At 47.3% G+C, this 17,993-nt stretch overlaps 1 protein-coding gene across 3 annotated transcripts in view; it reads left to right on the top strand.

Moving 5' to 3' along the window:
- The window catches only part of SUPT5H (SPT5 homolog, DSIF elongation factor subunit), a 387,057-nt gene that overhangs the window by 317,593 nt on the left and 51,471 nt on the right, over nt 1-17,993 (top strand). For all 3 annotated transcript variants that reach the window (XM_078661137.1, XM_078661136.1, XM_078661135.1), the window contains 2 exons: nt 12,502-12,607; nt 12,701-12,794. In XM_078661137.1, coding sequence (XP_078517263.1) covers nt 12,502-12,607; nt 12,701-12,794 — 200 coding nt within the window. The remainder of the gene's footprint in view (nt 1-12,501; nt 12,608-12,700; nt 12,795-17,993) is intronic.

The raw sequence follows: 17,993 nt of genomic DNA, 5'->3' as shown, positions 1-17,993 counted from the left end.
ACGGAGGAATCCTACACCCAGAGCCAGAGAGCCTCAACCTCTCAGCCTGGCTCCTGAGGACTTAGAATTTGCACACCTGAAACTACCAGAGAGCACCCTGCGGGTGCTGCGAGAGGCAAGAAGGCCCAGCACACGCAAGTGCTATGGGGAAAAATGGAAAAGATTCACTCAATGGTGTTGTAAGAAACAGCTCCAAAGGAGACTGACCAAGGAGTCCACGGTGCTAAGGTACCTCACACACCTAATTAAGGCAAAGCTAAGCTCATCCTCACTGAGAGTGCACCTGGCAGCGATTGTGGCATACACAAGAGGAGAAACAGGGAGAAGCTTCTTCACATCCCAAGTCGTGAAAAGATTCCTGGAAGGGGCTAAAAGAATAGCGCCGCCAAAGAGAATGCCGCCACCGGCCTGGAACTTAAATGTGGTACTGACGGAGCTCATGAAAGCACCCTTCGAACCCATCCACAAAGCATCACTGCAAATGTTGACAATGAAGACGGCCTTCCTGGTGGCAATCACCTCACTACGAAGGGTGAGCGAACTGCAGGCACTCACACTGCAGGAACCCTACATCCAGATACACAGTGACAGGGTCGTGATGAGAACTGACCCACACTTCATGCCAAAGGTGGTGTCAAGGTTCCACATGAATCAGAGTATTCAGATCCCTAGCTTCTTCCAAAACCCCACTACAAGCGCTGAGAGGTCGCTCCACACCCTAGACGCAAGAAGGGCTGTGATGCACTACATTGAAAGAACGAAGGAACACCGGAAAACGAAACAGTTCTTCGTGTCCTTCGCTAACAGTTACATGGGCAAACCAGTTACTAAGAACACCATAGCCCGATGGATCGCACAGACAATTCAGTTCTGCCACAAGCAAGCTGGCCAGGAGCTAACAGGAGGGGCACAAGCCCACTCCACCAGGAAGAAAGGAGCAACAATTGCCTTTCTGGCCAACACACCGATTCAGGACATATGCCTGGCGGCAACATGGGCTTCAGTGCACACTTTCACAAAGCACTACTGCGTGGATGTACAGATGAACAAAGAAGCACAAGTAGGACAAAAAGTGCTTCATCATATTTTTAACAACCAACGCTCATCTTCCACCCAACCGCCACAAAAGTAACGAAAACCGCTACAAAATCTATGCACAGCATAGTGAATCCAGAAAGATTCACGCTGCAAAACTAATAGTTTCTTACCTGTCGGTGTAGTTTTGCAGCTTGAAGATCTTTCTGGATTCACTAGCGAACCCACCCGCCTCCGCCAGAAAGATGAGGCTGGAGAAGAGGGTGGAAAAACATAGAAAAGAAAGCAAGTTGGAACGATTACAAGATACGTGAGAAAAAAAACAAAAAGTTGAAAAAACGATTAACAAACATAGCCATGGATTCACTACAAAGACAAAAAAGAAAGAGACAGAAAAAAGAATCCGAAGATGGCGCCCAAGGGTGGTAGCTTCCGCCGGAAGCACGCCGACGTCACCGAAAGGACACCAAATGGTGGGACGTCGACGCCCACCTGGGCTACGGAAAAAAAAAAAAAAAGAGAGAAAAAAGACTACGATTCCGGACCCAACCACCAGATTGCGGAATATGCACAGCATAGTGAATCCAGAAAGATCTTCAAGCTGCAAAACTACACCGACAGGTAAGAAACTATTCGTTCCCTACCTCGACGACTGGCTAGTCAAGACACCATCAGCAGCATTAGCCCGAGCATCAACATAGGCTTGCATGGAGTTGTTTGCCAGGCTAGGTCTGACTCTTCACGAAGAAAAGTCATCCCTTCAACCAACAAAAAACATAACTTTTTTGAGGGCAATACTGTATACAGAGAGAAACAAGGCGTTCCCCTCCAAAGAAAGGCAGCTCAAAATTATTTCTCTCTTCCAAGACTTTACCAAAAGAAAGTGTCTTTCAGTACGCAAGTACAAGTCATTACTGGGAACAATGTCATCTTGCATTCCCCTTGTACCTCACTGCAGGTTAAGAATGCGTCTGTTGCAAGAGCAACTAGATCTGCAATGGCGTCAAGCGGAGGGATCCTTCGAGGATGTTGTCCAAGTCACGCCGGTCATGGTTCAAGCAGCGGCATGGTGGACCCGAAAATGAAATGTCTCGCAGGGTCTTTCATTCCTCACAATTCCAGCCCCATTGATAGTGACAACAGATGCGTCCCATGAAGGATGGGGTGCGTTCCTTCAAGACCTTCAAGTCCGCGGTCGCTGGAAGTTGCACGAGCAACAACTACACATAAACTTTCTAGAACTCGGAGCGGTCCGCTTCGCATTGCTAGCTTTCCTGCCAAGGATAAGGGGATCATCTGTGTTGATAAGAACGGACAACACAACTGCAATGCACTACTTAAACAAGCAGGGAGGAACAAGATCACTCTCCCTCTCTCAGGAAGCCCAGGACATATGGGAATGGGCGCTATGACACAGGATATACATAACAGCAGAACATCTCCCAGGGGATCAAAAGATCAAGGCGGATACTCTCAGCAGGTTCAAATCGTCCTGCCACGAGTGGGAGTTGGACCAATGAGTCCTGAAAAACATTTTATCAAAGATGGGAAGAACCGACAGTAGACCTCTTTGCAACAGCGGAGAACAGGAAATGCTGGTTCTTCGCAAGCTGGCTTCCCCAACGGGGATCTTGGGGGAATGCTTTTTCGATGGCATGGTCAGGCGTCTTTGCCTACGCCTTTCCTCCAATTCCCCTGCTGCCGCGAGTGCTTGTGAAGATCAAGAAAGAACGGTGCAGACTAATTCTAATAGCCCCATGGTGGCCCAGATAACACTGGTTCACTGAGCTTCTGCTGCTTTCGGAGGTCCATCCGATTCGCCTCCAACCAATATCATCGCTTCTGACGATGTCCCAGGGACAAGTGCTCCATCCGGACCCGAGATCCTTGCGCTTAGCGGCCTATCTCTTGAGCACTGTGAATTTCAGCATCTAAACATCTCAGAAGAATGTAAAGATATCCTCTCCAAAGCCAGGGGGGATAGTACGAACAAAACCTACAGAATGAAGTGGAAGAGATTTTGTCTCTGGTGTCAAAGAAGTAACGTTCATCCTTTGAATTCGGCACCTCAGGAGATTATTCCATACATCTTGCTTTTAGCTAAGTCGGGTTTGGCTCACACATCTATAAAAGTACATTTAGCTGCAATATCACGCTACAGAAGGACTGCTTCGGGACCATCCTTATGGTCGGCAAAAATTGTTAAACAATTCATGAAGGGATTATTCAGAGTTTTTCCTCCAATAAAGCCTCCTCCACCTCTTTGGCGTTTGAATATAGTCCTTTCGCAATTAATGAAGCAGCCCTTCGAGCATATACACAGGGCAGATCTCCAATTCCTATCGTGGTAGGTAGCGCTTCTCATCGCTCTAACTTCGGCCAGAAGAGTGGGGGTATTGCAGGCTCTCACAATTCAAGACCCTTTTCTGCAATTTAAAGAGGACAGGATGATTCTCAGAACTAATCCAAAATGTATCCGTAAAGTATCAACTGACTTTCATTTGAATGAGCCATTAGTTTTAAAACGTTTCTTTCCACAACCAACAACAGCAGTGGAAAGAGTTCTACATTCGCTGGACGTCCAGCGATGCCTCAAATTCTATTCTATTCAAAGACTAAAGCTTTCGTAAGTCTTCGCAGCTTTTTGTCGCTTTCAACGCACCCAGGAAGGGCTTTCCTTTATCGAAACGTGGAATTGCCAGATAGATTTCCAGTGCTATTGTATATTATCACCACGCTGCTGGGAAACCTCTGAACGCACAAGTTCGTGCTCATTCAACAAAAGCAGTGTCCACCTCCACTGCGATATTTGCAGGAGTGCCGATCAAGGATGTCTACAGGGCAGCGACCTGGAGTTCTACGCACACCTTCACCAGGCACTACTGCTTGGAAGCAGCTGCAGAGACAGATGTGGTGGTGGGAGAAGCGGTGCTGAGAAACATTATCCAATAACGGTGAGCCCTCTTTGCATCCCTCCGTCCTTTTATCTTTAAAACCATGCACATTTTTTCTATTGTTATGTTTAGTTACAGTGATTGGAATATTCATATGCAGAATTCTAAAATAACTATGTAGAGAATGATGCTGTATTAATAATATATTAATATATAATAATATAATTTAAAAAAATTGCTTTATGCTACTGCTCGCTATTCTGATTCAGGCATGTGAATCTATGAAAGCTCCAATACTAGAGTAAGAAAACAAGATACTTAACTGTAACTAGTTCTCCAGTATTGGAAGCTTTCATAGATTCACATGCGACCCACCCTTCTACCCTGAGAGGCTCACCTTGGATTTAGCACGAAGAGTGTTTTTGGTGCACAAGTGCGCGAAAATCTGAGGAACAAAAGGTTCTCTCAGGAGGATTCTAGAGGGAGAGGAGCTCTGATAGGTTCTGGGAAAAGTTTGGTCCCTTTTACATAACAAGGTTTAGGGGTTGCAAAAGGGAAATGGGCCTAGGCCTCTTTTCAGTTTGCTATACTACTAAGCATTGCTTTTTTATGTACCGGAGATTCCCGTCTCGACGACGGGGAATGATTCAGGCATGTGAATCTATGAAAGCTTCCAATACTGGAGAACTACAGTTACAGGTAAGTAACTTGTTTTCATACTGATTATTTCATTGTTTTACATAGCCTTGTCTTGTGACTCAGTTAGCACTTATGAACTACAAGATAAATCTGTGTTGATATGCATTGTTTCCAATCACTGGAAAGTTATGATAACTTGGAGTGTGAATGACCAAGAAATCTCAAAACTAGACTTCTTTGGCACGGAGGTGTGGATTTTCCCATCCAGCGGGGTACCTCTTTTCAAACAGCAGCCATTATTAAACCATATCCATAAAAAAAACGTAACTTTCACAGAAACGCCTGGGAAGCATGGCCATAACATTATCTAATCAGGCAGCGATGTCTATATAAAGTCCTCTGCCTTTTTCTGCGCTCCCTCTTTCTCTATACGTGTCAAGTCTATAGAATCCTCTTTATCCCTCCTTGGATCCATCCGACCTATTGAGAAAGGAAAAAAAATCAAATGTATAACTCCGGGCATGCAAATGTGTATCTCACCAATTCAAACTTGATGATATAGACAGTTTAGTTAGCAACCTTTTCACAACAAAACAAGGCATAGAGCATCAACACTGTGTGAAAGGCACGAAATGGTATGAGGCAACATGTTTCAAATGCTTAACTTTCTAGTAACTGGGGGGAGGGATGCGTGGAGGAGGTGGAGGTACCCCACCGGGTGGGATAATCCTTGCCTTCGTGTCCTTAATAGAATTTAAACTTTCCGTTTAGAAAGCTAGGAAATGTTATATTCTATGCCAGGACCGGAGGCGAGGATTACGCTAGTGAAAAGACTTCTCACCACCAGCTGAGCTATATCCATCACTGGCGTACTGTAAAATCCCTTAAATTAGAGTCCGAGGACCAATCTGGCACGTTCATAATGGACTCCAAACGGGCACCCAGACGGAATGCTTTTGAAGCCATCGCTCCCCCAGCTGAATGTGCCCCAGGACATTTTGTATTGATCAGGAGCTGTTATTTCTCCTAGGGGTGTACCAAGTCTGTTATGTCTTCGTATGCTTTCAAGCATCGCACATCACACATCTAAGCAGAGTCGGCAAAAGGTGGGTGAGAAAAACTTTGCCGTCTTCTTCAATGACAAAATCGACAAGATCGACATCTCACTTGGCGCGAACCTCCCCCCCGCCACCGAGAGCAAGGCACATGAAACAAAGGCTGCTGCCGCCGTGAACGCTCCAAAACGATGGTCCGCCTTCATCCCTATTCAGGAAGCGGAAATAGTCAATCTAATCTCCATGGCTAAACCGTCATCCCATGCTCAAGACCAGCTACCCCCACATATGGCCAAGGACCTGAAGCACACCCTAGCCCCGATATGGTGCAAGATCATTAACAGCTCTCTGAGTTTTGGATCTGTACCAGACTATCTCAAAGTTGGCCAAGTCCCGCCACTACTAAAAAAAACGAACTTAACCCTTCTGTCCAAAATCCTGGAAAGATGTGTACTCCGTCAGCTGACTCTTTACCTGGATAACATCAATCTCCTAGATCCCAAACAATCTGGCTTCAGAAAAGGCTGCAGCACAGAAACTGCAATCATCAATGTCCTAGCCGATCTCCACAAGTCACTTGATTCGGATCAATGCTGCCTTCTCATCCTCCTAGACTTATCGGCCATGTTCGATACAGTCGATCACTCTATGCTTCTTAAGGTCCTCCAAGAAAGATCCGGTCTTGAAGAGACAGTTCCCCATTGGTTCTCCTCTTTTCTTCACAACCGCTCACAAAGAATAAAAATCAAAAACTTTGAGTCCGACCTCCAACCAGTTAAGAGAGGTGTTCCCCAAGGGTCAGTGCTCTCCCCCCCAGCTCTTCAATATCTACATGGAACCACTCACTACACTGCTCATCAACTCCAACATACCTTTCCACCTATATGCAGACGATACGCAACTTTATCTGGAAACCACCTCCATCGACGACATTCGAAGATTAAATACCACGCTTAGGGAGGTGCAACACTGGCTCACAATCAACCACCTGAAACTCAACCAAGAGAAAACTGAAGTACTCCTCATCTCCAACAGAGTCGAAAACCCCCAAATTGAAGAATGGCTGAAAGCCATCAATGTCTTCAATGGTACCCTTGCCCCAGCCGACTCGGTAAAATCTCTAGGTTTTACCCTAGACCCGAAACTAAACCTGAAAAAACACATTTCGAGATCCGCCAAAAGTGCCTTTCTCAACCTGAAACTACTATATAAAATAAGACCCTTCCTTCCTCCTAAAGATCTCCAACAAGCCCCGCAAGCACTGGTGCTCTCCAGAATCTACTATGGGATCGCAGCTCTGACCGGAACAGCAAAATCTCACCTAGCACCCCTAAAAACAACCTTCAATGTTGCAGCAAGAATGGTCACAGGAACTAAGAAATTCGACCACATCTCTCCTGCACTCAGAGAACTTAAATGACTCCCATTGGATCTTCGAGCCAGCTTTAGAACAGCTTGCCTCACGCATAAAGCCCTACACACAGGCAAACCGGAATACTTAGCTGCTAAACTCAAAAGAGCCGGCCAGTCCAGGAACTTCAGGAGCTCCAACACTCTACTGCTCATCCCCCTGAAAATTCGCAAGCAGAATACCGCAGCCAAATCTTTTGCTGGTAACGCCCCTAAAATCTGGAACTCCATCCCTCCCCACATCAGAACGATCCCCTCATTCCCTAAATTCAAGAACATGCTCAAAGTCTTCTTCCTAGACCGCTCCAGAGCGAAACGATAAGTTACAAGGTTGCTCCTGTCACGGTTCTCCATCTTTTCATATTATCTTGACGGCGAACTTTGAAGTGGACCCAGAAAACCTCACGGTCTCTCCGACCTGACTAAGTATAGAATCGAACTAGACGCTGGTCCAGAAGGATTGTCACCCTACCCGCCCTACGCCTGCCCGCGCTCCTATCTGAACTATACGCAGCTCGATCCTCCATGGACCATCATAATATCTGTACCGTATAACTGCATCTGACTGTACATGTTGTAAAACGCTTTGATACCCTCGGGTCCAGCTAGCGCTATATAAAACTCCTAAAATAAAAAAAATTAAAAAAAATACTCTGGAATTGGATTTAGTACACCTAGTTACTGGGAAGGAAACCCCCTCTGGCGTAAATAACCTACCTGTAATGTTGAGAGCTCATACATCCGAGACGCTTCTGCAGGGACACAAAGCACAAAAGCATGGCCAATTTTTCAGACATCTCCTTCCATGACAAAACCTGTTGGATTGCCAGGGTAAAAAGAGATTAAAGACCTAGTTAACGTCCCAAAGAGTAGAGTACCTGGGTTTCATGGGTTGGGAGAGACGGACTTCTCGAAGTAACCTTCTCATACAGGGGCGCACGGCCAATTGGGGCATGCCCTGCCTATATATCTAAACAGAAAGAATTTACCGACCTGTATGCCATTTTGTCCACCAACAGGCATGGACAACTAATTTGGCGACCTGAACTATGTTTGCAACCATAGGATACACATCCTGTTGCCAGCCTCAACCCATCCAACTCCCCCAGGTGGACTTGTATCGTTTGATCATACTATCTGCCCAGGCCTTAGAGGGGAGAACCTCCGCTTGCCTCCCAAAGCCCTATGATTTTCCAATGTTGCCTGTAATCCGCCAAGCCATCGGATTCAGTGAGCTGTCCAGAACCAACCAACTTTGGAGGAGAACCGACCAGCCGAGCCCACCTCCAAGGAGGCGAGGTCACCCAAATTGGGTCCATCTTAATCAACGAAGACCACAAAACGTAATTCGCATTACCTAGGAAAATAACCGCGCACTGAACCCAGCCGGACAGCACCAAAGGCAAGCCCGTCTGCGCCTGGACCGCGCCCAGCGCCAGTACCCCTGGCCGCCGTGCCCCCCACTGCACCCGACCCAGACTCAGCTACGACGTCGACTCCCTCCACGCTCTCAACACCGGCCGAGACCAACGCTGCAACCAGGCCACCCCGAAACACACCCACGGACCCTTCTCCTGCCGCAACTGCAGATTCACCTGTGACAGAACCATCAAACCACCAAGAACCACACCCAACCACCTCCGCTGCATACTCCTCAACACCCGCTCCACACGCAAACAAGCCATCGAGCTCTGGGACCTGCTCGACATCACAGGCCCGGACGTAGCCTTCCTGACCGAGACGTGGTGGAACGACTCCTCTGCACAAGACATCGCCGTGGCCATCCCAGGCAGATACAAGATCACCCGCAGAGACCACGCCAACGGCATCGGAGGAGCAATAGCCATCGTCCACAAGTCCACCCTCAAGGTCACCACCCACGCAGACGACACCCTCAACACAGCCAAACACCTGCACTTCTGGATCCACACCGACCCCAACACCACCCTCAGAGGAACTCTCATCTACAGACCCCCTGGACCCTGGGCCCGCTTCAGCGACTCCATCGCCGACCTCGCCAGCACCCACGCTCTCGCCTCCACGGAATACATCCTCCTCGGGGACCTGAACGTCCACCTCGAGAACAACAACGACGCCAACTCCTCCACGCTGATCGACAACCTCGCCAACCTCGGCCTCAGACAACTCGTCACCGCGCCCACTCACACCGCCGGCCACATGCTGGACGCCGTCTTCTCCACAAGCACCCACGTCACCTTCAACCACACCACCGAACCCCACTGGACCGACCACCGCTGCATTCACTTCACCTTCAAAAAACCAACCACGCACCATCGCACCCAACAGCTGTCTCGCCGCTGCTGGTGCAAAGTCACCGAAGATCAGCTGATCAACTCCCTCTCCCAGAACCCACCCACCGACCCCACCAACCCAGACGCCGCAGCCCGCAACCTCAGACAGTGGATCAACGACTGTGCCAACACTCGCCCCACTGAAGAAACCCTCCAACAACCACGCCAGCAAGAGAGCCACCTGGTTGGTTCACCGACGAGCTCCTGGCCTCCAAGCGCGCACGCCGAAACTGGAGAAGAAATGTCTCCACGAACGCACACCGGACAACCACGGAGCCCTCAAGGACGCCACCCGCAGACACCACCACCTCATCAGATCAGCCAAGAGATCCTCCTTCAAAGACCGCCTGAATAACAACGCACACGACAGCAAATCGCTCTTCCGCATCGTAAAAGAACTCTCCAACCCCAGCGCCAACACCAACGACATCCCACCCTCACAGGAACTGTGCGACTCACTGGCCATCTTCTTCCACCGCAAGATCGCCGACAACCACGAAAGCTTCAACACCACGACCGACCCAACCACGCCAGACTCCACCCCTCTCCCGAACACCAACAGCGCCAACCGCCTGACCACCTGGTCCAACGTCCGCGACGTTGAGACACGCAAGGTCATGAACTCCATCCACTCAGGATCACCGACAGACCCGTGCCCACACCACATATTCAACAAGGCAGACGCAGCCATCGCACCCCAACTACGGAAGATCATCAACATCTCCTTCGAGACAGCGACATTCCCGGAAAGCTGGAAGCACTCCGAAATCAAACTCCTCACCCACGCACACAAAGCACTCCACAACGCCGGACCAGCCTACCTGAACAGCAGACTCAGCTTCCACACCCCGACCCGCCAGCTCCGCTCCGCCAGCCTCGACCTCGCCGCCAAGGCCTGGAACACCCTTCCTACCCACCTACGGCAGACCGAAGACCTACTCGGCGTCAGAAGACTCCTCAAGACCTGGCTCTTCGAACAGTAGCGAAGCACAGGAAGTGGCCATATTGGGCACATAGTGACCCCAAGGGTCAGTAGCCCATTGGTTACTACCCCACACTCCCCTAACACCCCTAAATTCAATATTTAGGGGAGTGCCTGTCACCAGAGAAGCAGATCCTGACGACCTGGGAAAAGAGAGGACACCAAAGAGCTGCAAAAGCAGAGGGAGAAGAAGCAGCTGACCTGGTACCAACCCTGCCGACCTGTCTGCATCCTTCGTCGAAAACTGTGCTAAAGTCTACTCGTCCTTCAGCTGTTGACTCCAGATACCTGGGAGGACTGCCTGCCTTTGAAAAAGACCCAAAACCTCCTGTGAGCAGCAGAACTGTTCTGAGGAAACTCCAAACCAGAAGACTCTGATGCCTCTGGAACGGCCAAAACCCGACACCCGAAGTCACTCGTGCACCCCTTGTCTGTGGCCCGAGTTGAAGTGTGTCAACTGTGTCAACACGGTCCCCCAGCCCTCCAGAGCTCAAGTCCCTCGTGGGTGTGCCCCTCGTGGACTCCCCAACGTTGCCTGCAGCCTCTGCACGCAGGCCCCCTCAATCATGACTGCTCTGGCAACGAAAAACCAAACGCCTAAGGACACCCCTGCACCCGTCGCCCCTGGGCTTTGGAGAAGAGGACCAAAGGTGTCCCCCTGTCCCTGAGCATTGCAAGCCTTGAACCCCTTTGCTGGTTCAGCCCAACTGGCCTCCTGGCCTGAGCCTTCAGCTTTTTTCCGCAGTGTCCAATCTCCATTGAAATACATTAGGCTAACTGTGCTTTTTAGCACCCTGCGGTGTACTGCTGGTGCTGCTATGGACCTTGCCCACCACTTACCTTAACTCCTGGAGATTGATAGTGTAAGTCACTGTACTATACCTGTTTGCAGAACTTGTTCTTCCTTCCATAGGATAAAATTGCAGAACTCATAAATTGCACTGTATCCACATTTTAAAGTGAAAAGAATTTATATGTAAAAACCTACTTACCTGAACCCTTTTCCTCTGATGCGCAAACATATGTAAGGATACTTGCTATTTTTATAAATTGCTGTGTCATTTATTAACCATTGTGTGTATTTGCAAATGTCTTGCACTCCTCTGTGTTAAGCCTAAGGCTGTTTTACCACACAACCCAATAATAGAGTACTTTGGGAATTGCTTAGCAAACCCTTGTCCACTCATAAGGGAACCCCTGGACACTCTACACAGTATATCAGATTATTGCTATATCACATAAAGAGCCAGCTTCCTACACAGCAGAATAACAGGCAGGCATATATCACACTTGACTGGAAATGTGTGCTGAAAATGTCATATTATGGCAAAATGATACTTTAAAGATTAGCTCACCTTCTTTGTTCATCAGCTCACTCGCTTATTTAAACATTATTATGCAAGCAACAAGTAGGCATAAATGTTGAATAGCCAGTGTCCATCTGTAAACGTCAGTGCCAATACTATTAACTTGTGCGTCTTGAAGGTGGAGATTTCTTGTACCCTAGTGAGGTGTTGTCTGGAGAGTACAGTCTTAAGCACTTATTGGAATGTAATTATCAATAGAGTAAAATGTAAGTGGATGTACCGCAGAAGAATCAGTAGTTCCATCTCCCAAGAGCATAGCTTGATTGGGCCTACTTGCGGGTTTTTTTTTCTTGTATAAACCTGCTTAGGGATTAGTTGCATACAAAATGTTGAACCTCCCTTTCCTGAGCAACATAGGGTGTCTATAGAAAAAAGTGATATGCTCCGGATCAAACAATAGGGCCCAATAAGATTACCGACCAAGATTGTGTTTGCCTATTCCACAGTTGCAACGTACCCCACCTTCACCTAGCATTGCACAGTTCCTTGTTTGAAAGGATTAATTCATTGTCACATGCAAATGGGCTGTGACTTTGGTCTGAAAGTTGCAGGTAATTGTTCCAATACCCTGAATTCTCATTCCACAAATGATTTCATGCTATTCTAGGGATAACTATAGAATCTAAGTAAAAATGTGTTCAGACTGGTGTGAGCACTAAATAAATACAAATACATGAGTCAATAATCTTTATCTGGAAAAAAATAATCAAGTATGGATGGGAAATAAAACCTGTAGTGTCTTACCATTTGCTTCCAGAGTTGGGTTTTTTGCACCCCTAGTGACACACCTATCCTTTTTACACTCAGGTCCCTCGGTGGAGAGGTCACCTCTGATGGAGATTTCCTTATTTTTGAGGTCAATCGTTACAGCCGCAAAGGTTTCTTGTTCAAGAGCTTTGCCATGTCTGCTGTTGTGAGTATAAACATTTGACCCATTTAATGTCGATGAAAGGGTTCTACATTGCCAGGACCTAACTGCACACTTTGTGTACCATATGTGCTTCAGATCACTGAAGGAGTGAAGCCTACCCTATCTGAGCTGGAGAAGTTTGAAGACCAACCTGAAGGAATTGATTTGGAAGTTGTAACAGAAACCACAGGTAAGGCTTTACGTTCTTGCATATTTTACTCTAACCTTGGTGGAAAGCACAGTTGGAAACTGTTTGTTACACATGGTTCTTCATCCAATACTAAAAAAGTCAAGTGCATAGTTTCCCCCTAATACATTTCAGTGACTACAGTTTTGTTTAAAAAAAACATAAATAGCACTGTCCGTTTGGGTGGGTGACTGATTAACAAAATTGATGTCATCCGAAGAAACCTAATGAGACCTGCCCCTCCCCCCACCCCAAATGACATCACAGAAAGAGGAATAATACGACAACCCACCCCTTATGTGGTTCTGGCAATTTGTAACGGAAAAAGAAATGTCCTCGTAAATGTGTATGTATTGTATGTGTATTTCTATTTGAAACTGAGTTTTTATGGTCTGTTTATTTATTTTTTATTCAAAAGGTCAAGATTTATATATAAACATCTCATGGTGTCTGGGGATTTGGCAGTGAATAATAGTGCTTTGACAATGTGATCAGGAGCCAGGCCCGATAATTGTTCTCATGGGGCTACCACGCTGTTTTTAATCTGCTGCAAACTCTACCAAGCATTATAGATAGTGGTACCAATCTCTCTGGTAAATGCATTTATCTTCTTTTCTTAATTTATTTGAGTTGGTGTGACCACTTCCTGAAACTCTATTCTAATGCAGAGGAAGTTTTGTGGGAAAGCCCAGCCATCGATTTTAGAATAGGCTCTGGGGAACCAAATAGACATCCTTTCTCTGAACTGGAAGTGGAAACCGCCATTCGGCGTATCGTTCCAGCAAAGGCAGCGGGTCCCGATGGCCTCCCCGGGGATCTCCTTCGTGTAGACCGCGTAAAATGGGCAAAATTTATTACCATCTTAATTAACGCCATCGATAACGGCTCCCCTGTTCCCGATTCCTGGAAGGGTGCCAAGGTCGTCCATATTTTTAAAGAGGGGGCCAGGGACGACCCTGCCAACTATAGCCCAATAAGCTTGATTGATTCAGTCCAAAAGGTCGTTGGGAGGGTGGTGCTGGAGAGGATCTTGGCATGGGCAGATGAAAACAGGGTCCTCTCCGATTACCAAGCAGGCTTTAGGGCAGGCACCGGGACAATTGAACAGGTGTTCAGGCTACTCCTCCTCTACTGGAAGGTGGTCCAGATAAGCAAAGGCAGTCTTTATCTCGCATTCATCGACCTAAAGACTGCCTTTGACCTGGTGCCTTGTGGGCACCTGTGGCAGGTGCTAGCTGAGCAGGGGGTCCCTAGGAACATCTTAAACATGCTGGTTCGCCTCCATGAAGGCAACTATGCTCAAGTGAGATGGGGCTCCCAAGGGCAGAACACTGCTCGAATACCAGTGAACAGGGGCGTCCACCAGGGCTGCGTATTATCTCCCACTCTATTCTCTTTGTATGAATGGGGTGGTCGAATATCTACAACAAATACAATCTGATGCTCCAGCCCTGGCGGGCGAAAAAATTCCCACCCTCCTGTTCGCTGACGACACCCTCCTCATCTCAAAGACCCCGAAGAGCCTGCAGAGTCTCTTGGATAGCTTCCAATCATTCTGTACCAATAGAGGGCTGGTTATCAACTCCACGAAAACAAAGTACTTAGTTATAAACCGCCCAAAAACACTTAGGACCCCACCTGTACTAAATTGTGTCCCACTAGAGAGGGTTACTACATTCGATTACCTGGGCATTCGCATTACCGATTCCTTGCTCTGGAGCACTCCTATGCAAAAAATGCTCCTGAATCACAAAAGGGTAGCGGGGGCAATACTTAAAGCATCGCTCTTCAACAAGCAGACCTATTGCCCCCGCTATTGCTATCTATAAGGCTAGAGGAGTGAGTTTGGCCCTTTATGGTGCCGAACTCTGGGGTTTTACCAACTCGGACCAAATTGTGAGATCAGAAAATACATTGTTAAAAGAGCTAATGATGCTCCCCCAGAGGACCCCCACTAAGCCTTTACTGGAAGACCTAGGGTGCCACTCATTCAGAGATTTAGCAGGACTTCGCCCCCTTCTGTTGTGGGCCCGCTTGGGGCGGACACCAGAATTGTCAAAATATGCAGCGGTGCTAAGCGAAGTAATGAGTATGGATGGGTGGCATAAGATCAAATGGTTAAAGGATTTTAAAACACTTCTGCATGATCTTGATCTTAAAGAGGCATGGTTAAATAGAATCGCTCCACCAAAGGCAGAACTTAAGAAGGCGTACTGGTCTTGGGTCAGTAAGAAGGGTCTCCTTAATCCCAAAATAGGTAGGCTGACAGAGGAGTTTATGCAACACAAGCACCTTACTCGCTTTGAACCTTACCTAGATGTCATACAAAAACCATACGACAGAGCTCTGTATTTTGAGTTCAGGGTAGGTTCACTCCTCACACGAGAGCTGACTGAGCAATGGAAGCCTCCCTATCAAACACTAGCTTCCTGCCCGAACTGTGAGGCCACCCTTGAGTCAATCGCGCACGTCATGTTCGCTTGTCCAGCCTACAAAGTTCCCAGCGAACACTGGCTCAAACCACTCTGTAAAGAGCTGGGCACTCGCAGCCACTCTGTTGCGCTGCGCATCTTAAGATCCGATGCACGGGACCTCTATGCTTGTGGTCTGGCTAAATTTCTGAGATGGGCATGGAGAATTAGACTAAGAACCCTGAATGCTAATTTTTAAATACTTCTGCTTCTATGTGTTTCCCGTTTTTTACAAATTGCACTTTTTTTCCACGCTGAAAATGTTATTTTTAATACTTATTACTTGGATTTTAATCAATTTTGCTAGTCAAATAATTTTGGTACATTTATTACCTGTTAGAATGTATTTTGATCTTAATTGTATAGCTTTTTAGGTTTCGCCTGGCGTCTGCTGCGCAGCAGTGTTTGCGCAGGCGAAATCTAATGTTAGAACAGTACTGGCTTTGGTCCCGCCTTCTCTTCCATTGCGCTCCATAAATGGAGGCTAGCCATTGGAAGAGCGATCTGTCCGTCATTGCCGGAGCAGATTCGTGCGCGTTCCCGCGATTTTTACTCATCCGCCCCCTTGCGATCGTCATGCGGCGGTGGGCGGGGTTTATTGTTTTGCTCGTCTTCTCTCTTTCTCCTTTGGTCGTTCGGGGTGGTGGACGTGTCCCTTACTGCTCAGGTGAGTCACCTTTCTGACCCTAACATTTTTGTCCGTGGGGTTGCAGCGTGTCCGAGGGGGTTTCTTGTGATGGAGGCCAGAAAGGGAAAAAAGGTTTTGTAGTAGCAATCCTGAACCCAGAAAAGACCAAAGCATTTCCAGTAACAAAGGGTCCAGGCAAGAGTAGAGCAAGGCTGCCTCTAGTAAATGGTCAGCACCTGGCGATGAGAATGGCGGGAAAGATGATGAGCATGATGGCATCTGCGTTCCTTCTGTATTCTAGGAGAAGCTGCACATAAGACCACAACAGGAGTGTCTTAAACAACAATGGTCACAGTCAACCAGGAGTTGGGACTATCTTGTGGTTATCACCAACAGAGTACAGTGAGAGATGCAGTGGTGGAATACGAATACAATTACAGTGTGCAGACCGTTAAAATGATCGACTCTCTCAGCAACCATTACAGCAGACGCTTCGCATATGGGGTGGAGTGCCCAAATGGGAAAAGCGAATATCTGGGGACTGTGGAAACCGAAATAGTCAGTATAGCATATAAATTGGTTGGAACTAAGGACTGTCATCTTAGCACTGAAAGCATTCTGGACACGCATGGAGGGATAGTCAGTCAGTCAAACAGACAACATGACCACAATTTCCTTCCTTAACGAACTGGAGGGAACAAGATATCACACGCTTTCCGAACTAGCACAGGATGCATGGAAATTGTCTCTAGAACGGAATATAACGCTGGTTGTGATACTCCAACTTGGGGACTCTACATAGAAGCAGCAATCTTAGCAGACAGACAAGTGCCACACACGAGTAAGAGCTAAAAGAAAGGGTGGTGAAGGGTATCTTTCAAAGGATTGGCACTCCACACATAGAATTGTTTGTAAGCTGCAAAATCTCAAGTTTCAGCTCTTGATTTCACCACTAATAATCATTAGGGAGTGCCCTGCTGATAAAATTGGCAAGGGGTTTTTAGGTATGCTTTTTTACCTATACCCATCATACCACATGTGATACAAAAATGCATGGAGGCACACAGGATGTTAATCCTAATAGCCCCTCAGTGGGCAAGACTGACCTGGTTCTCAGACATAATGGAAATGTCGCAGTACCAGGTCATAACGTTTCCGACACATCAGGACCTATAAGCAACACAGGATGGACAAGTATTCTGTCCAGAACCAGCTACCCTGAGCTCGGCAGCATGATTCCTGAGGACATATAATTTGTCCCAGCAAGAGCCAGGTAGATACTTAAGAATGCAAGGAGACCAACCACAAGGAAGTGATATACGGACAAGTGGAACACGTTGATGTGACAGGAAGGGCCTTGGTAGAGGCTGGATACAAGACACTACAGAGATCAGGTAGAGGCTGAACACAAGACCCTACAGTGAACAGGTACCTTACGCATTTGCTACACAAAAAGCTCTCTTGTGACTCAGTGTAGGTTCACTTAGCCATAGTGGTGTGTACAAGGTTAGCAATTGCAGATGCTTCTTCACCACACCATAATAAAAATGTTTCCTGGAAGTAGCGAAGAGTATTGCATGCCCGAGGGCAGCATCCACACCTACATGGAACCTAAATCTCCAGGCTGTTTCAACTAACTCAAACACAGTTTGAACTCATGTGGAACTCCAAACTCAAATACCTAACATTAAAAACAGCTTTCTTAAGTGCCATTACATCATTAAAGATAGTGAAATACAGACGCGTACAGCACCGGAACCATATCTACAAATCCACAAGGATAATGTAATGAGGAGAACAAATCCACAGTTTCTACCAAAAGTCCTATCACAAGTTGCTGTGATCTTCTTTCCACAACCCAAGTTGCAGACTGAGAGAGCCTTACATACACTGGATGTTAGACACACAGATAGGTATTAAGACGACAACCTAGAGTTCTTCGAGTCCCTCTTCCACACTCTTAAGACGGCCACGGCTCACTACCCTCAACAGCCGCGCCCCGCCACCCCCTATGACTCTTGCCAAACTTCTAACCCGCAGAGCATGCTCCATTCACCCCAATAATCCCTTCCCCTCGCACTTAATCACGTCTCCAGTCATCCG

Source organism: Lissotriton helveticus, chromosome 9 (genome assembly GCF_964261635.1).
Source record: "Lissotriton helveticus chromosome 9, aLisHel1.1, whole genome shotgun sequence".
Taxonomy (NCBI): domain Eukaryota; kingdom Metazoa; phylum Chordata; class Amphibia; order Caudata; family Salamandridae; genus Lissotriton; species Lissotriton helveticus.
The sequence above is the reverse complement of the archived record's forward strand: the minus strand, read 5'-3'. Positions and strand labels throughout refer to the sequence as shown.